This window comes from Mya arenaria, chromosome 17, assembly GCF_026914265.1.
Source record: "Mya arenaria isolate MELC-2E11 chromosome 17, ASM2691426v1".
In the NCBI taxonomy this organism is placed as follows: domain Eukaryota; kingdom Metazoa; phylum Mollusca; class Bivalvia; order Myida; family Myidae; genus Mya; species Mya arenaria.
Genome location: NC_069138.1, coordinates 42,143,469 through 42,162,242, shown reverse-complemented (window position 1 = coordinate 42,162,242; position 18,774 = coordinate 42,143,469). Strand labels below are relative to the sequence as shown.

General features: G+C 33.9%; 1 protein-coding gene across 1 annotated transcript in view; it reads left to right on the top strand.

Annotated features, from left to right (window-relative positions):
- The window catches only part of LOC128223499 (atrial natriuretic peptide receptor 1-like), a 38,850-nt gene extending 20,655 nt beyond the window's left edge, over positions 1-18,195 (top strand). Inside the window, exons 10-33 of the mRNA XM_052932779.1 lie at positions 1,791-1,899; positions 4,195-4,445; positions 4,709-4,829; positions 5,925-6,091; positions 6,226-6,363; positions 6,932-7,067; positions 8,546-8,637; positions 8,908-9,043; positions 9,978-10,065; positions 10,322-10,331; positions 10,575-10,637; positions 10,818-10,895; positions 11,310-11,414; positions 12,402-12,473; positions 12,593-12,749; positions 13,011-13,163; positions 13,555-13,729; positions 13,878-14,030; positions 14,286-14,413; positions 14,917-15,002; positions 15,776-15,950; positions 16,520-16,618; positions 17,193-17,284; positions 17,577-18,195. Of these exons, the coding sequence (XP_052788739.1) occupies positions 1,791-1,899; positions 4,195-4,445; positions 4,709-4,829; positions 5,925-6,091; positions 6,226-6,363; positions 6,932-7,067; positions 8,546-8,637; positions 8,908-9,043; positions 9,978-10,065; positions 10,322-10,331; positions 10,575-10,637; positions 10,818-10,895; positions 11,310-11,414; positions 12,402-12,473; positions 12,593-12,749; positions 13,011-13,163; positions 13,555-13,729; positions 13,878-14,030; positions 14,286-14,413; positions 14,917-15,002; positions 15,776-15,950; positions 16,520-16,618; positions 17,193-17,284; positions 17,577-17,627 (2,835 nt within the window). The 3' untranslated portion in view covers positions 17,628-18,195. The remainder of the gene's footprint in view (positions 1-1,790; positions 1,900-4,194; positions 4,446-4,708; positions 4,830-5,924; positions 6,092-6,225; positions 6,364-6,931; positions 7,068-8,545; positions 8,638-8,907; positions 9,044-9,977; positions 10,066-10,321; positions 10,332-10,574; positions 10,638-10,817; positions 10,896-11,309; positions 11,415-12,401; positions 12,474-12,592; positions 12,750-13,010; positions 13,164-13,554; positions 13,730-13,877; positions 14,031-14,285; positions 14,414-14,916; positions 15,003-15,775; positions 15,951-16,519; positions 16,619-17,192; positions 17,285-17,576) is intronic.
- The last annotated feature ends 579 nt before the right edge of the window (positions 18,196-18,774 follow it).

Below are 18,774 nucleotides of genomic sequence, written 5' to 3'. Positions count from 1 at the left end.
TTTAAACCTGTTTTCGTGCACAACCTTACTCTTATCAAAACAGTCCAAAACAGAATTAAGTAAAAACCTTAAAGGTAAATCTTATCAAAGTATGCATTAACTTAAGGAAACTTAATAATAAAACAGATAATAATAAATAATAAAACAAATAATAATAAAGATATAGGCAAACCCCAAGTACTTCAATGGTTAGGGATCCCAACTATATCTACAGACGGTGGAATACAATTCAGAGTACCTAACGCAAAAACTTTTCAAAGATACGATGTTTGAAACTATTAACATCACACACAGTCTGTCTAGTTTGCCTTAGTAAATAAAATTTACTGTATGATCATAGAGTTTAATAATAAACATCATCATTGTACTTTAACTCTTCTTTAAATGCATATTTTGCAACAAAAACATAATAATGTTCATTATTTTGCTGTATCTTTCTACTCGACACTCTGAACACTTTCATTACATTAGTCTGCGAGCATTGCAATCGGCCATAACACTTTAATTTGTGGATTTCAGTGTGAGAAAAACGTGCGACCAACGCACATACTGAAGTTCGATATCCAATTACCTTCTTATAAATACCATCACGTTCTCTGATAAACAGCATAAAAGAGAACTATAATTTACAATCATTTCTAGCAGTTACTTAGTGAAATCATACATCAGTGACATGTCAGTGGAGAAAGACAGATGTATCAGAGGAATGTAAAAAAGGAAGTTGTAATCATTGGCGCTCATAATTAAGCATATTCTTATCTTTTGTCGTGATATACATTTTCATTTTATATACATTTTTCATTATGCCAAGTAGCCAGAAAAATATGAAGACGATATTTATTTTAGTAACAATTGTTAGCGTATGTAATAGTGCTTTTCTCGGAGAGGTAATAGATATTGACAAACTGGACGTACTGGACAGTAACAATGTGAACATAACAGTTGGTCTTTTGATAGAGAGGTCAGCTACATATGACTTCCCGTACTCGATCAACAGAACGAAAGGTTTGATCAGTATTGCGATTAATAGAACCAGAGAGATGTTGAGGAACGTTGCAAATCTCGTGAGTATGATCTTAACAATGTAAATAACAATATCGTTTATCAAAGCCAATTGCATAAAACAGAAACACGCTCAGTAGCCAAACGTTTAAAAATAAACCCTGCTAATGGCACAGGATAAACGCCATGACAAACATGGAACACAAAACAAAAAAATCACAAACAAGAAACATGTAACAGCACAAAACTCTACAAACAACATTATATACATATAGATTATATAAAAACTGCGTTTGTTTATCAGGGAATGTTAGGTACCGCCTTGGAACGGTCAGTAAAATGTAAACATCAAAGCCTATTGCATAGAACGAGTCAACCATTATTTTTATAAAGAAACATTAAGCCAACTGCGTATATTGAAAAGCTATTCTGATGGTTTTTTTTGTCTGTTTGTGCCTTATTAATAAACGCATGGGTATACACAATTGATAGTATGCTTAATTTGGATAAAAACACCCTCAATAATACGCTTTACTGTATAAAAAATGAAAAGAAAGAATCAAAGTCCACATGAAGTTGTTTGTTTAGGGAAATCGTTTGACTACTAATGCCCACCATCTGTGTAGAATATATGAATATAGGTGTACCACTATGATGATGTTTCGCCTTTAAACCAATTGTCAATTGAAGAACACAAACATAAAATGTTACGCTGAAAGACAAAGAAGAACTCAAAATATCATGAGCGATTATAACGTAGCTCCAATAGATCACTCCATACATTTCAGGAGTTTATAACAATGCCGTGTGATGTGCCGACTTGCATTGCCTTGAAATGGGGAGCATTTGCAGCGGAGATGTTTTACAAGCACCAGCCACATGTAATCATTGGGCCAGGTAATGGTTCCTGACGTGTACCATTGTTTGAAAAGTATCAAGTAAAACAACCTCGGATTTTCACATGCGACCTATTCCGGTTCAATCTGCTCATTGGGGAATTTAATGAAATAATTAGGTTTTCCAACGATGCGTATAACATAAAGCCCCAAATAAATCTATGTTTTGACCGAAGACTCAGATAATTCTTTCAGATCGTAATTCATTTTCGAAATATGCAGACAGACGACGTGCGATTTTACTTACTTTCTGTGTTTTTACCCAAGCAGGTATTTCCGTTTATATGTACATATTCAATTGTGCGATTAATTCGGTTCTAACCTAGTTTTCTATTTATTATGTTACTTTGTTTATTAAAACACGATAAATTACCTTAAAATTATCATGTACTTTTAAAAAAAAGGGGATAACTGTTTTCCCCTGTTGGCATTGGCACGCTAGGTACCCATATTTAAATGTGCCCTAAAATAGTTCCCAAAGAGTTCAATTAGTTTATAGTCATGGTAATTGCATTGTAATAAGTCCGTATAAGTTCAAAACATAAAAAAGTAAATAAAGGCGGATCGGTCCCCAAACATTATTTACAACTATTCCGCAGGTCACAGATTACACAGGTCAATGGTTTAAGATCATGAGTGTTGACAAACAATCGCAATGGATTTAATTAATGTTGATATTAAAAAATAAAGTGCTGGATGTTCAGAATTACACCGGAAAAGAGTAAATTAATTTTGTGTTGTAAGTGAGGTTTTGTAATTTACCACAGAAATGGAAATAACCAATTTTAGCATTTGCGGGAGGGGTAAGTGCACTCGTAGATTTTCTTTCCGAGTGTCGTTGCCAATGTTATTATCTTGCATAATGATTGATCTTTCTGAGAAAGAGACATCATACGATACTCCCGATTCACACTACGCCATGCTTCGTACGGAAGAAAGAATCGTGGTTGCCGACGATGGGATAGTAATTGTCGAGGTCGGCTGTTGGCGGACTATTGATACGATTCTGAAGCATTCTATGAGCTTTTTTTCTGACATTTAAGAATAGCAAATAAGTAACATTACCAACTGACTGTAAATAAATATCACGTCTTAAACTATCCTAATACACTAAAATTTACACGGAACCTTGTTATTGGACCGATTTATATGCAAGTGACAAGATAAGATTGAGTATTCGACTTCTTATTTAAATACACAGTTAACTCATGTTTCGCTTACCCTAACTGTTAAAAGGAGTTAACGTTAGTGTTGATTTATATTCTAATGTAAATCCAAAATGCGTTTTTATACTGTAACCCTCTAAGTATCTCGCTGTGTGTATCTTCGTTTTGTTTTAATTAGTGAAAGATTAGTTTTTTTAATCTAAGACAACTGTTGCAGCTAGACGCTTTTCTATATAAGCATATCATCAACTATTTCACTTTCAAATGTAATTCTGAAGTTATTCATACTTATTCTAGAAGTTAACCGCAATTCGGACAAGTTAACTACAGGACACACACTACAGTTTTAACGAGTATGTTTTATCGAATTGAATTTTCCGTACAATAAACGTAATGCAACTGAATTCCTGTTGATGTGAAACGTTTCATTTGTCGATTTTAAGCTTGATTTCACGCTTTTAGTCAAGTATGAACGTCCAGATTTGCTAAACGATGTACGAAATGGAAACATACAGCATATTTTTCATAAAATAACTCGACAGAAAAGAAAATGAATTGAAAGAGAACATATTCGTATTTAAGTAGTTAATGATAAGTTGTTGGTCGGCATTAAGCGTCAATCTCATAATGATGAGCAGAATCCAATCATTAATCTCTAATTATGAAAGAAGGGTATTGATTAACTATTTCCAAAGCTATCTTATGAATCATTAAATGCAATATTTAATGCTAAAAAAATAAACGGGATAGCAGATTAGCCTGTGCTAATGAACGTTGCCATATAAATCAAACCGAGATAGTTGTTTTCAGCTCAAGATGAAATAATGTGCTTCCAATGTATTATTTTAACTTGTCCTTAATGTATATGATAAGTAGGCCATTTTTAAACACGTTTTCGGTCGAAACGTATCTTTAACATATTGAGCGCTGACTGAAAATGAAAATAGTACAAAATCAAAAAATAATTATAGAAAAACTGAGGTCATTGAGTAAAGTCAGAACATTCTCCATGACTCGATGAAGACCATCAAAACATCCTCAATGGACCTGTGAAGACCGTTGCAAACAAACACCGCTTTCAGTTTTCTTTCATCGCAATGTCAACCATAAACTGATGTTTTTCACGCCAGGTTGCACCCATTCCGTCAAACCAGTTTCCCGAATGGCTGTTACATGGAACGTGCCACATATAACATACGTTGGAACAGACGAGTCACTCGGCGATAAAAAAGAGTTCTCAATGTTGTCAAGATTGTCCTACACCATGAACGAGTTTTCCAAGTTCTATATCGAGGTTTTCAACGCATTTGATTGGAAAGACATTGCAAACATATATGATAAAGATAATTACCTTCCTGAATTGGTTGGCACCAGTTTACAAGTGAGTTTGCCTAATATACATTTCAGTTCTGAATACACTGATGTTACATATTATCTTGACCTTGGCGGCATTGTCCCCAACTAATGTTATATAAAAATAAAGAATAAAATTCTCATTTTTGATAACGAGTATGTCATGTGAGAAAAATAATCTTACATTCGTTTTCCTTTCTTTAAAAAATCGTAAACTCAATTCATATGTTTTATAATTCATAGGCAATTGATGTGAAATTTTATATAATTACACGTTGTTCATTATTTTAGAGCATTTTGGATGATAAGGTGGAACACATTAAATCTACGCCTATCCACTTTAATGCTAAAGCAGAGGATCTCAACAACGAGCTTTATCAAACTATGGCAAAGGCGGCATCAGTTTCAAGAGGTCAGACGAATACTTAAAAATTGTAAAAAGGCTTTAAGCGGAAAATAATTGGTATTAACAAAAGACTTTTCGAAAACAGAAATAATACAAGTAGGTTTGCATGTACATGCGATAAAGGAAAAAATGTAATATATACAGTTGCATGAACTATCTATATTTACAGGCACAAAGGTTCTCTTGTTGGAGGCACATTTTTGAGCCTTTCAAGCACAACAAATCGATAATCAAATTTTCATCCATGTAAAATGGCAAAAATGCCTTTTTTTTTCGTTTTGTACCGATTTTTGTATCAAGTATCTATTAACTGTCTGGTAAAAGAGAGAATAATAATATTCACTCGTGTATTATCTTAAGGTTTGTATTTCATTAAAGCAGGGACCAAAAATGAAGCCTTCGTGAATTGTAACCCTTTTAAAAAAGCTACGCCGCGTGGTATCACACGTTAACGGATATTCCATATTTAACTGAATTTTAGTAGTGTGTTTTGTTTAGTTAATGAAAAAGGCCTTGCCCCATTTACACCAACATACTTGGTATTTTTCAGTCTTAGTGCCATTGAATGGGGTTTATGTTTAAACTTTCGACTACTGAGCTTGTCTCTGTAGTTTTGCATAACAATATCGAACTGAATATACTATAAAACTTGGCATAATTTAAAGCTATTATAATAGAATATTTCATTAGTTTTAAATGCATATTCTCCTTTGAACTATTTTAATGAACATCATTCTTCAATTTTCTGAAAATAACTTTGAGCTTTTCGCATAAATATTGGAGAACAAACAAATATACTTATGTGCAATCTATGTGTGTTATGCCTTGTCAACGGCCTTATGTACACACTATACATTTTATTAAGCATTATAGTATCGCTAAATACATATTCCAATCAGAGTTAAAACAACCAATCTTTATTTCAATTCCTTTTACATTATGAAATATATTTAAAACTTAAGTGTGTTCGCGGTAGTGGGCCCTTGTAGCAATTTCATTGCTATGAAATTTGCATCATTTTGATCACAAAGTACCTAAACAGTGTGGATAATTATGCCAATTTCTCAACGTTTTTTGAAATGTATTGATTTTGCTTTCCAGTTTTTGTCGTATCTTGTCATGGTGATGTTTTACGTAAAATGGTGATCATGGCGAAGTCAATGACATTTCTACCATTCGGGGAGTACGTGTTCATATTTTTTTTTCAATTCTTTGGCAACCCTATAATAGGAACATTCGAATGGTACAGAGGGGACTCCCTAGATCCGGTACGTACATTTTCAAATTGAATGCCTTTCAAGTAAAATTTGTGTAGAAGTACAACATGGGGCTTACCTATTACAATTTAATTTGATAACGATTAGATCAATCGACAAATAGTTTTGACCCTATGCACTCATAGGTTGCCCGTTTAGCGTATGAATCTGTGATGGTGATACGGCCCAGACGTCCAGTGTCAGATGAGTTCTTCCATTTTGAGGAGGAGGTGAAAGAGAGAGCATTCATAGAATACAACTATACTTGGAAAGATAAAGACGAGGTAATGTACTTTTTTTTGAGGGGTGATACAGTAGCATAACATGGACATTTTAAAATTAAAGGATGTTTTAAAATGATGGTTTCGATTTTATAAACATGAGCATTTTGACAGATATAGTACTAATTTAGCAATATATACAGACCAAAAAAAGACCCAATAAGAACTGCAGCAATGTTTATAAAACTAGATTTTGTTGTCGAAGTTATCTTAAATGTGTATTGCTTGGTATATATTATCTAAAATGAACTACTTACCTACAAAATCGTTTTATTTTTTTTAACTAGCAAAATGAGAACATATGGACAACTTATCAAAGTGTTATGCAGTTGGTTGCTGTTTCGAAATTCTCTATAGAAATTGTATATAAACTTGGATATGCTTTTTTACGTAAAAGTTCATATCAATTGAGAATGTCTCTCATTCAATGTCTTTGGGACTCCAGCCTTGTGCAAGTGTATTACTTGAATGTTTAACTTTTCGGTTTGGGCTTGATATTTTCATTGTATTATTAAAAATGTTATTTTATTTAACTGCAATAATTTTACACTCAAAGATTACTCTTTCGCAGGTTAGCATATTCAACATAGGATACTATGACTCGTTTATCCTGTATGCGCATGCTCTAAATGAAAGTTTGGCTTCCGGTGAGGATCCGCGAGATGGAAAGAAAATAGTAAAACAAATGTGGAATAGAACATTTACCGGTTTGTTTAAATATGTATATCTATGTATGTTTCAGCATGTTCGTCGTGTTTGTTTGTCAATTGGACACAATTCTTTGAACACCTTAAAAGATCACAGTGCTTGATATGGGACATGTAGTTGTCTTATTAACAAAATGGCAAATAGGTGGTACTAGTGCTGGGAATCGGACAGAAAAATTACTATCGATAATCGGTCTATGAAACCGATCAATGATCGATTATTAATCGATTTAATCATTATTTAATTATCTTTGGTCGTCATATTAAGGCATACAGCTACAGTACATGCACCAGTTTTAAGCACCAATATTCCCTTACAATATTTGTTGTACATTTCTCTGTATAAATTGCATTATTTATTCAGAACGCGACTTTCTTTTAGTGTTTACAAGTTACTATTACAGAACATAAGACCACAGGCTCTAAATTTTGTCTTACATTTAGTATTGTGTATATGTGTAAAATGAACACAAAGAAAGAAATTTCTTTTAAATAATCAGTCAGTACAAGTACAACAAGCAGCTGGATATTTTATATGTCCCTCAAGAACATTTTCTTTCAGAAAACTGAGAAAACTAAATTCTTACATGATAAGAAGTAAACGGTAACACGTTTTAAAAATCACTTTTAAACCACAAACATGAGAAGTAGAAAACCAATCCTTTAACAGGTAAATAACAAAAAAAGTGTCATAAGGTACAGTAAAGACTTACTGACTTGATAAGAATATTACTAGATGACTTAACCTAGAAACACTTCAACATTAACTAGCATTGACCAGAAAAAGAACAAATAAGTAGCGGTTACGTTCCTTGTTTCTATAATCGATTGTTTAAATTTCACCAACGATTGTCGCCGACGTTGGCCTTTCCGATCAATTGTCGATTATAATCGATCATCGGCACAACACTAGGTGGTACAGATCAAACTAACGATATGTTGTTCTTGCTGCGTCGGTTTTTATATACTTTGAGTCTCTAACTATTCTGATGTTTACTGAAACATATCAGACACTCTGAAAAAAGTAATGCAAGCAATAAAAACATTGATTTTTAAATTCATTCTGTATTATAACCACTCAGATATGAAACAGTTGAATTTCATTCTTAATTATGATACCGTATCGCTCGTATGCATTAATTGTTATTGACAGACATAGGAAAGTATAAATGCTTGGCAGTAACGTGTTATTCTGCATGAATGATGTGGGTTGCCTTCCCTTGTGCATAACGATCATTGATATAGAAGTTTTGCTAATGGATTCGCTCTTTATTGCCGTTTATGTTTTAATTAATCGACATTTAAATGATGTTTTCATGATAAGTGTTCTTAAATGCTTGGCAAAGAAATTCCAATTTAAAAATGAATATTCTTTATATAATACACACTTTTGAAACAAACAAGGACATTGAGTCATGACATGTTTCGATTGCTTGAATGCTTATAATTATATTCTAACAAATACGTCATATACACAGGCATCGGTGGTCCAGTGTTTGTGAACGCCAATGGTGATCGTGAGACCGATTTTACGCTCTTGGACCTTGATCCGAAGACAGGACATTTTCGGGTAGTTGAAAAATAAAAATAAAACCGCGGTATTAGTAACATCATTGAAAGCCATAAACAAAATTAACAATGTTCTAATATACAAACGAAATTCACTTAAATATTCAAAACATATCGTGTCTTTAAGTCCAGTTGAAGATTCCATAATAGTTTGTTGTTGTTGTTTTTTTTCAAAAATATATCATCTACATTTTCTTTGAAACTAAAACTTGGGATTTTTTAGCGTTATGTTATATACTTTCATACTTTTCATATTGAAAAATACCCGTAGACCGTAGCTCAATACCTTGGTTGGACTCAGACGTTTGAAATACTAAAAGATGTGCCTATACACTGGCCAGGCCGGGATACAGCCCCGCCAAATAGGCCACGATGTGGATTTAGTGGAGACGATTGTCCCGTCATAAGTAAGTTGATGAAACATAGTGTCCGATGAAATGCCATGTAAGCCACATACTAGCAAATCAAATAGCCAAATACTTTGCAATGATTATGTTTAGAGACAGAATGTCAAAGCCCGACAGACACTAAAAAAGGGAAACAGAATGTTTTGTTGAATTAAATGATCGGCTTTTGTGAGTTTTCAATCAAGCACAACATCTGAAGTCTGTCAATCACTATCATCCCCGAAAACAGATAATAGAGGGTCTTACAATATCCGCATGTTTATGTACAGATTGTCAATCTACTTCGCATACCAAAAAAAGCAGACGAACACATTTGGCGAATGAGCGAATTCTGTTACGTCAATTTGGAACTAACTTATTACTTAGGGGCGGGATCATACATCCGCAAGGGATTCATACATACACTTTCCATTCATGTACCATCAACCGGCCAATAAAATCGAAGACTTAATTTATGATCTTGAAAGTGCCGAACACTTACTGTTCGAAACCGCTTTAAGGACGGTACAAATCTATGTATATTTGTTTCAAAAGCGTTTTTATATATTTTATAAGCATATTAACGAGCACGATTGCGTAAATTATTTGTAACAGAAACCACACATGCATCGAAATATGTTCATTATCAAATATAAGGTTACCGCCTTGGACAGGCCGGTGAAACAGTTGAATGGGGATTATGTTTGAGAATAGCATTATGTGTTCCTAGGAAGTAATCGTGTCATTTATTGACGAAGCTTAGATGATTATTATGCATTGTTATGGGGAAGTACGCATGTGTTTCTCGTGCAGTTCGTTATGTCCATAATCATCTTGTGACTCTTCAACGGGTTTAAAATAATTGCTTGACTACGGAGCATGTTCCTGTATATTTCATTACATTACTAAACTTCCGTCTACTATTTTATGATTTGATTTTTGCTTTTCTATGCAGGTGAGGGATTTTTACAATCGGCCGTCGTCGGGATCATCACGGGTGTCCTGTTTCTTGCCGTAATGGGTGTTGCTCTATTCTACTATAGGTAATTTTACCCCCCAAAAAATAACGTAACTTCATAATTAAATAAGAATAATAAACTATGAATGATGTATCGTTTGCGATGGGTATTGTTTGTCAGTTTTGCTTTCTTAATTTGATTGTTGTGCCACTGCAGACAACAACTGTAGGCTTTTGAGCTAAGCATTCAAGTTTCCATTGCAATACCAAACGTGTTTTTTATTTCATTTTGCATATTTAATATAATTTACATGAACTAATTTGAAAACTTATTCTTACAGATACATGAGGGTAAAGGCAGGGATAGAAAACAATTGGTGGTTGGTAAAGGCTACGGAAATATCCTTGACCAGGGCTTCATCTTTCTTTTCAAGTCGGGGCAAGGTCTTGGCCTTTATTTATTTGATATTTGCTAAACTTTAAATAACTACCGTTATTGATATAAAATGAATTTTAAAATTATTGTTGTGTAGCTTGATTGTTTGGACCGCAGGGCTCTTCCATGAAATAATAAATGTGTTTGGATTATTTAAGGTTGACGATGAAACCTCAACGGCCACACAAACCGCCGGTTCCCAAACCGTTGGTATTTACAAGGTACTTTAACGATTCAAATAAAGTATTTAATATTACAAACCAGCTTTATAATGAACATATACACATCCATTTTGTAAGCATTTCAACAAAAATGTTACATTATACTACATAATTGTTGATACATGTTTTTCAAGGACAATGTTAATAAGTTAATCGTTTTATCTTTGATGTTTCTTGCAGGGTTCACAAGTCCATATTACAAAATTGGCTACTAAAACATTAGTCGTAGACAAGCCATTACTTTATGAGCTGAAAAAGGTAAATTGGTTTGATGCTTCCTGATCTTATTTACTAATTAATGTATTCTGTAATGTTCGAAACGATTAACATTTATATGACAAACTACAGAAACAAGCTTAGTAGCCGAACGTTTAAACATAAGCCCCGTTTAATGACTCAGGGAAAACGCCAAAAACAAAAACAATCAATCACAACACTCCACAAACACCATGGTACTTATAAATTTAATAAACAATTAGCTGTGTTTATCAAGGATTGTTAGGTACCGCATTGAAAAAGTTAGTAATATGTAAATTTACTGGGGGTTTACACCAGTTTGTGTGCAAACTAATTTATAACCTCATATACTGTTCTCATTGCTTTCTTATCAAATCAACTACGTGCGTCCTATTTCTTTAATAGTCTGTTTCACGTAAAAGTATACACTTTCAGATGAGGGAAGTTACATGCGCGAATTTGACCAGACTTGTCGGTGTGTGTCCCGACGCTAACAACGTGTGTTTTCTCACAGAATTTTGCTCCAGAGGAAGCCTTCAGGTTTTTCAATAAATAAGAATATTTTTTTTGGAAAACAATTTGTCCTTGGCTTTAAGGATTTAATACTCGCGCTCAATACTAGTTAGGTTCTTCACTTTCAACTAACTTTGCATTTGTAAGATGAACCGAGTGAGAAATAAATGACTATCATAAGCTAATATATCATTAAGCTATATACTATATAGAGGACATTTGGTCATTTCCGTGTACGATCGTATTTCATTCCACGTGTGTGACAGAAAAAACATAATTTCATGAGTGGCGAAGCCACGAGTGAAAATATAGTTTTTCTATGATCTTACAATGACATTTACTAATTTTACGTTTGTTTTATGGTAATTTTTGGAAGTTTTATTAGATTAAATTTATTTTTCTAGTTGCCCTATTTTTAAAATACGCTGTTACCCGTGGGACGCCCCTCACGCACACATAAAGCTGACGAAGTAGCTGTCACTTTTCCTTTTCTAGTTCGTGTAGAAACAGTTATTCGATGTGTTTTTCTATAGCTTATTATTCCCATCATTTTTAGTGCAAAACTTTTATGAGCGTTAATAAATGAACTTTTATTTATGCATATATATGATCAAAATAATAACAGTTAAGGCACGAAATCACCTTTAGATAAAAATAGGCACATGACCAAATTACTACGACACCATTTATTGAATGAGAATTGGAAAGGGCGAACATGTTAGCAAATTATTTGTGGAAAATCATTGGACAGAAATGTTTTTCTAAGTTTTAGAGTTTGTATCATGGTAAAAATGTATTACGTCATCCATCACTGTCAGAGACAGGTAAATGTGTAAAGTGTTTAGTTTCAATCAAGGGGAAGTAACTGCAATGAATTTCAAAAGTAGTACTTAAATTGATAGTCTCACTCCTTAGTTGGAAGTGAATATATTCAATGTTGCTATTTCACTGACTTCGTCGAGAAGTATGAAAGAAAAAACTCGTAAATACTAAACGGTTTGTCATATATTACAGGATATCTTGCATAACGACACACTTCAGTTAGACTGGGATTTTAAGCTGTCCCTAATAAACGACATTGTTGAGGTAAAGTATCGATTCCATATGAATTTTTTGTAGAAAATTTAATACAAATAAAATACACATTTTTGAGTTGCTTTTCAAAATATCACGGATCAATCAGTGACATCACGTATCTGTTGTAGGGGATGCGTTATTTGCACTCAAGTCATATCAGTGTACATGGCCGCCTTACGAGTGCTAAGTGTGTGATTGACAGTCGATTCGTTCTTAAGATTACCGGATATGGTCTCACCAGTCTAAACGAGTTAACAGATGAAAACAAGTTGCAGCAGTCCTTCCGTAAGTTACATTGTTGATCATTCTTTCATTTCTTTCAATTGTAAATTTTAAACATTTTAAGTATTTGTTCGGTGTTTAGAGTGTGTGCTTTAAACATATGCTTTTTATTTTAGAAGGATGTTTCCAAATGTATTTGATGCTGTTAACACAGGCTCAGTAGCTTAAAACTTACTATAACCCTGTTTAAAGCTAACATATGGTTTCAACACATATATTAACATTTTTTAAATAACTTAATTACCTATGAACAACTCCTACCAGAATTGATATGGATGGCTCCGGAACACCTCAGAAGTTACCCTCCACGTCAAAGCTCTCCGGCAGGCGATGTCTACAGCTTTGCCATTATCCTCTACGAGATGTGCACCAGAGCTGAACCTTACGTGTCCGAGTCTTGGTATAAATCTTTGGAAGGTGTGTGCTATGATTGTGGCTTAACAATTGTTATAACACACTTGACTTTCAACCTAGGGGTCACAGATTGGATCCCATCTTCACCACTAAAATACAAATCGTCCACTGGTATGGACGTTAAACTGGGCTTTCGTGTTACAGCGTCATGAAAGCTTTAACCAGGGTCTCAATAAACATGTTTATGTTCACTGTGCCACCAAGCTTACATGACTATTACTTTCCAAGTTGGTCGACGTTCATGGATACACCATGGACGTCGAAAAATAAACATTCAACCTCTGATATGATACCACATGATATTGACTGTTTATTATATTTGGTAAGATTTCCACATGCTAGTACGATAATACTTACACGAAAATGGTAACATTGTAAAACTTTCTTTTTCTAGATACACTTGAAAAAATAAGGCGCGGAGGAATGTCTGTTATTCGTCCTACGCTTACTGTGGATAGCTTATCTTCCGACATCATCAATTTGACTACGAATTGTTGGAATGAACGTCCTGGAGAGAGGCCAACATTCGAAAACATTAGGAAAGTCATTAAAGGCATACGACTGAAGAGGTATTTTTTGTTTCTGACTGGAGTTATACAAACATCCTAGAAATTATATTATCTCTTATGAATATACTACAACAGATTTATTCTTTCTGCATTATTATGACAAAATATAATTCAATTACTTCATAAATTAAATGTTCTTCGATTTTAGAGGGACAAAGCCTGCACAAAATGTCCTCGATGTACTATTAAATCGCATGGAGGTGTATGCAAACAATTTAGAAGGACTTGTCGAGGAGAGAACGCAGGCTTTCTTATTGGAGAAGAAGAGGTCGGAGGAGCTGCTTTATCAGGTTTTACCAAGGTACCTGATAAATGTGTTACAATTACCGATGGTTGTTGTTTTCACATTGGATACATTCGTTTGACATTCTTCCATCCCATTATCAACATAACAATACAAATATTAAAACGTTATTTTATATATTCATGCAAATACACTTTTTTTTCAATTTTAAGATGAACTTATATCATCGATTCTTTTTTAAATAATTGACTGTATATTACTTAGTTAAATATTGGTTCAAAGTAACATAAAATAGGTTTAAAACTTTAACAGGAGCATAGTAGACCAACTCCGATGTGGCAACTCTATTTGTCCTGAGTCTTTTGAGAGTGTGACTATCTACTTTTCTGACGTTGTTGGATTCACATCTTTATCTGCGATTAGCACGCCATTCCAGGAAAGTTGACTATTTATTTGAGCAATATTTTGTATCCTTTCCATGATTTATATTCATGTTATCAGACACAAGTGATATGCAATTTGCACCTGTAGGACAGCTGTCGGTGAAAAATAAATCCGATGATTCATTTAAACTGATGTTCATTGCTGTATGTAATGGTGAACTGACGAGAATAGCGTCAAGGTCATTGCAAATAAACCTTAGTCATCCAAATTCGATAATAAATTACAAAATTGATCGAAACGGTGTAACTGGGTATTAGTTATTTATATATCTACACTTGAACTGTATTACTATATAGCTATTTTTAAAGCGCATACGTACAGTGTCCGCCGGGAGAGCGAGATGTCTTGGGTTCGATCCCAATAGATACACATAGCAAATATGCAATCTTTTACAGAAATCGAATGGACAAACTGGCTGATATATTATGTTTGTTACGTCTGGCGTTTAACGAATAACCTGGGAAACTGCTAGTGTTCATTAGTTAATTATAAGTGATAGATTTTGTCTTTTTTCAGGTCGTTGATTTTCTTAATGACCTGTACACGTGCTTTGACTCCATTATAGACAACTATGATGTTTATAAGGTAACGAAATGATGTACTACGTGACCTTTTTATACACAAAATAGTATACATTCTGAACAATAAAAGAACCAGAGTTTTCGGTAAAAGAGGCAAACTGACTTAAGCAATATTCATCATATAGATGCATTATGCTTTAAACCTTCTAAAAACAATAACAACATTAAGCATGTAATGACCATATAGCTTTAGTAAACACTTAACGAAAATATTTTTGGTGAAAAAACTTCCTTTCCGGTAAACACACTATTAGTACTGCCTTATTAATGTCATTTTTAATAATAAGAATAAAAGTTGATGAAAACTGCAAACTACTATTTGTTCATAATATACAACAATGGTGTATTACTACGCGTTTTAGGAAAAAACACTAGAAATTCATTGTAAGTTAGCTTGATTTATTTATCAATATAACACAATATTGTCAGTGTTATTTTAATTTAGTTAATGACAGGTTATGATCAAGACCATATTTTGCATAAACCTCATATCTTTATATTATTGTTTAAAAGTTTTTTGTTTGTGTTATATGAAATACTGATAAACCGAAAGTTTAAATGAAAAACATATTCGAAATTTTCTCACGTGGAAAGGAGCTATCTGTGTGATACTGTATATCTCATGGTTTTTGCGATTTACTTCGAACGCGTCAGAGATTTCGAAACATTTGTGCTTCACGGGTATTATATGTCCATATATTTTCCATTTGTCTGATTCCCATGTGTGTAAAACACGTTTTGGGTTTACCTGGTTGTCATAGCAACTTTTTTGCCTAGGTGGAAACTATAGGCGACGCGTACATGGTTGTATCCGGTTTACCAGAACAGAACGGGACAGAACATGTTCGACAGATTGCTCGACTGGCTCTCAGCATACTTAAGAGTGTTCGTAATTTTGTCATCCGCCACAGGCCGGACACACCCCTACGTGTACGCATAGGAATACACTCGGGTGAGTAATGATGTCATAATTCATGCAAACTAGCGCTTAAGCTTTTAAATAGGTATTTGGTCAGTTTATGCGTCATAGTATAAACCATGAATGGTTTCAGTGGAGATATCTATTTGTTCAGGACCATCTTCTATGCAGTAATAGTTTTAAGGACCGAAACAGTTTTTTTTTCAACATTTCATTTATTATTAGTTTTAGTTTTCAGGTTCATTTTTAGCGAGCATAATACATACATCCATTGCAACATGTATATGTGTTGATCAAGAATATTTTATCAAATAAACAACAACAAAAAAGCATTTCATCTTTTTCGAAAATGTCTTAAAACAAAATGAATATGTTTTTTTTGTGTGCCAAATAGCCAATACGTTGTGAAAGTCCCTTTTAATCAACATCAAATAAATGTCAATATGGGAAAGGGTGAGAGCAAAATATCCATGTTTGAGTTCAGGCGATAAATGGGCGTTAAACTGTTATGTACGAGTGTTGGTTTTGTTAGTATGTGTTTGGATGTAGGTTTTGAGTAAGTCGTTTAAGTAGAACGTCTGACTTGTTATTCGTTTTATCAGGTCCTGTGTGCGCGGGTGTGGTTGGACGTAAGATGCCGAGATACTGCCTGTTTGGGGATACCGTTAACACTGCCAGTAGAATGGAGTCAAACGGTGAACGTATGACAGCTTTTGTTTTCAAATAATATTAACCGAAGTAAATGTTATTATTATAAAAACTGATCGATTGTTTCTGATAAAAGTCAATGTATAACAGTCTGGTGGTTCTCCACACAAATATCAGATATTAGATATCTTCAAAGGCTTAATGGAAACCCCGTTTGCAGTCATAAACCCAGTTGGAAGCTTCTCGGAGGCTCTGTGCGTTTTAACATAACCATAAACACAAGTATATATTCGATAAAAATGTAACGACATGTGTTGCCATCAATTTGTTAAACAAGGCACAGGCAGCTTGTACAAATATAGCTTGTACATCCCAACTTGACTTGTTTCACTGAAAGTTCCTAGGCGGTAATCCAATCGTTTATAAGTAAAGCAATGTTGATGGGTGTTTGGTCTGTTGATCGTGGTGGTAATTTGTGTTTAAACACGCCTCTTGTTCATTGTCATTTGGGCCTTGCCTTTTGCCCTTTAACAGGATTAATTTGTGATTTTTACGACAACTCTGGTTGTCCATGAAGTTTTTATTGTATTATTGTTCAACTTACGTGTCTTTGTTGTGCTATTTTAGCTATGAAAGTGCACATCAGTGATGCAACCGCAACCTTGTTGACCACCTACAAAACATTTGTAATGGAACTGCGTGGGGATATTGCTATCAAGGTATTCTTAGTTTGTTTGTGACGATAATCATTTTCTAGCAGATATTAAGATATTAAGGTTAAAAGAATAGAATGCTCATAATTGCATTTTGGTTCGGATTGAAATCAAAATCTTCAAAATCCTTGATTGAATACGATATTCTGGATCAAAACGTAGTACTAATGACCCTTCATTAAGGTACATAACTGATTACACTTGAAAGACATTCATTACCAAATGAATGTCATTTTCATGCCGTGCTAATTTGTCAAATGGCGTCATTTTAACATATATACGTATTCGTGTATTCCAGGGCAAAGGGGTAATGAGAACGTTCTGGCTGCTGGATGAAATAAAAAGATAGAATGATCAGAGTGCACCCTTCATAGAACGCTAGTGTTACAAATATTGCAATGTTAATTTATGTGTATTCCTGCACAAGTCGGTGAGTAATTCAACACAGATGAATACGGGTGTTCTGTTGCATATATGTAACGGTATTTTCTTCGCGTAGTGTATAGAAGACTTTAACGTTACCTAAATAGATTTGAACCTCAGCGTGGTTTAAGTGGGCGTGCAAGGGCAGATACCTGAACAATAGCAAATGACGAGAATTTAACTGTGAAAACTGTGAAATGTGTGGTGCCTTGTTCCCCAGTGTGGTTTCATTGATCGTTTCATGGCGGTTACCCGATCAATTACCAATGACATTTTGTGTTTTGTGTTATCAATGTTGTCTTGTGCCCCACTGTGGTTTCCAAGGCGGTTTTCCCAAACAATTACCAGAAACGCTTATTTGATAACTAACTGAAATGTGTGTTCTTTTATAGTGTTGTGTCTCTGTTCAATGTTTGTTTTGCCTTCATTTCTTCTGGACTTGTATCTGTATCTGTTTTTCTTATAAATTTACATTATTGTTCTTTACAATTTGATCATGGTAAGATTAGGCTAATGGGCTTGGCCCTTAAGTTGTCATTGTTTGATTATGTTTCATAAATTCAGTTGAGTTGCACGTGTTAATGCTAAACTACTAAATATAATTATTGAAAAAAATATATTAAACTATTGGATACATATTAACTCGCATTCATTATTTTCGTATTAAAGTAAATAGTTCACAGCATTGAATGAATACATTAAAATTAACAATAATTGTCAACGAAATAATATTACAACGATTGTCTCGCCATATCTTTCGCTGTTAAATTTGTTATTTAAACTTCTTGATTAAATCTTTAAATTTTTGTCCTTATCAGTTGTTCGTGATGACAACCTTGATACGATTACAATCGTGGCCTAGATTTAAACCTTTTAACTGGGCTGTGTGACCTTCCGTTCTATTCTAAGACTTGTATGTTAAACTTGAATTGTGTAACCACATAAGGCATGGGATGTATTCAATTAGCAACTTAGACTGAACTTAAATGTTTTGATTGGCCTGTATAAATAGCCATTCTCATTTACCAGAGGATTGATCAAGATAAGTCTAACGAACAGCTTTATCACTCTGG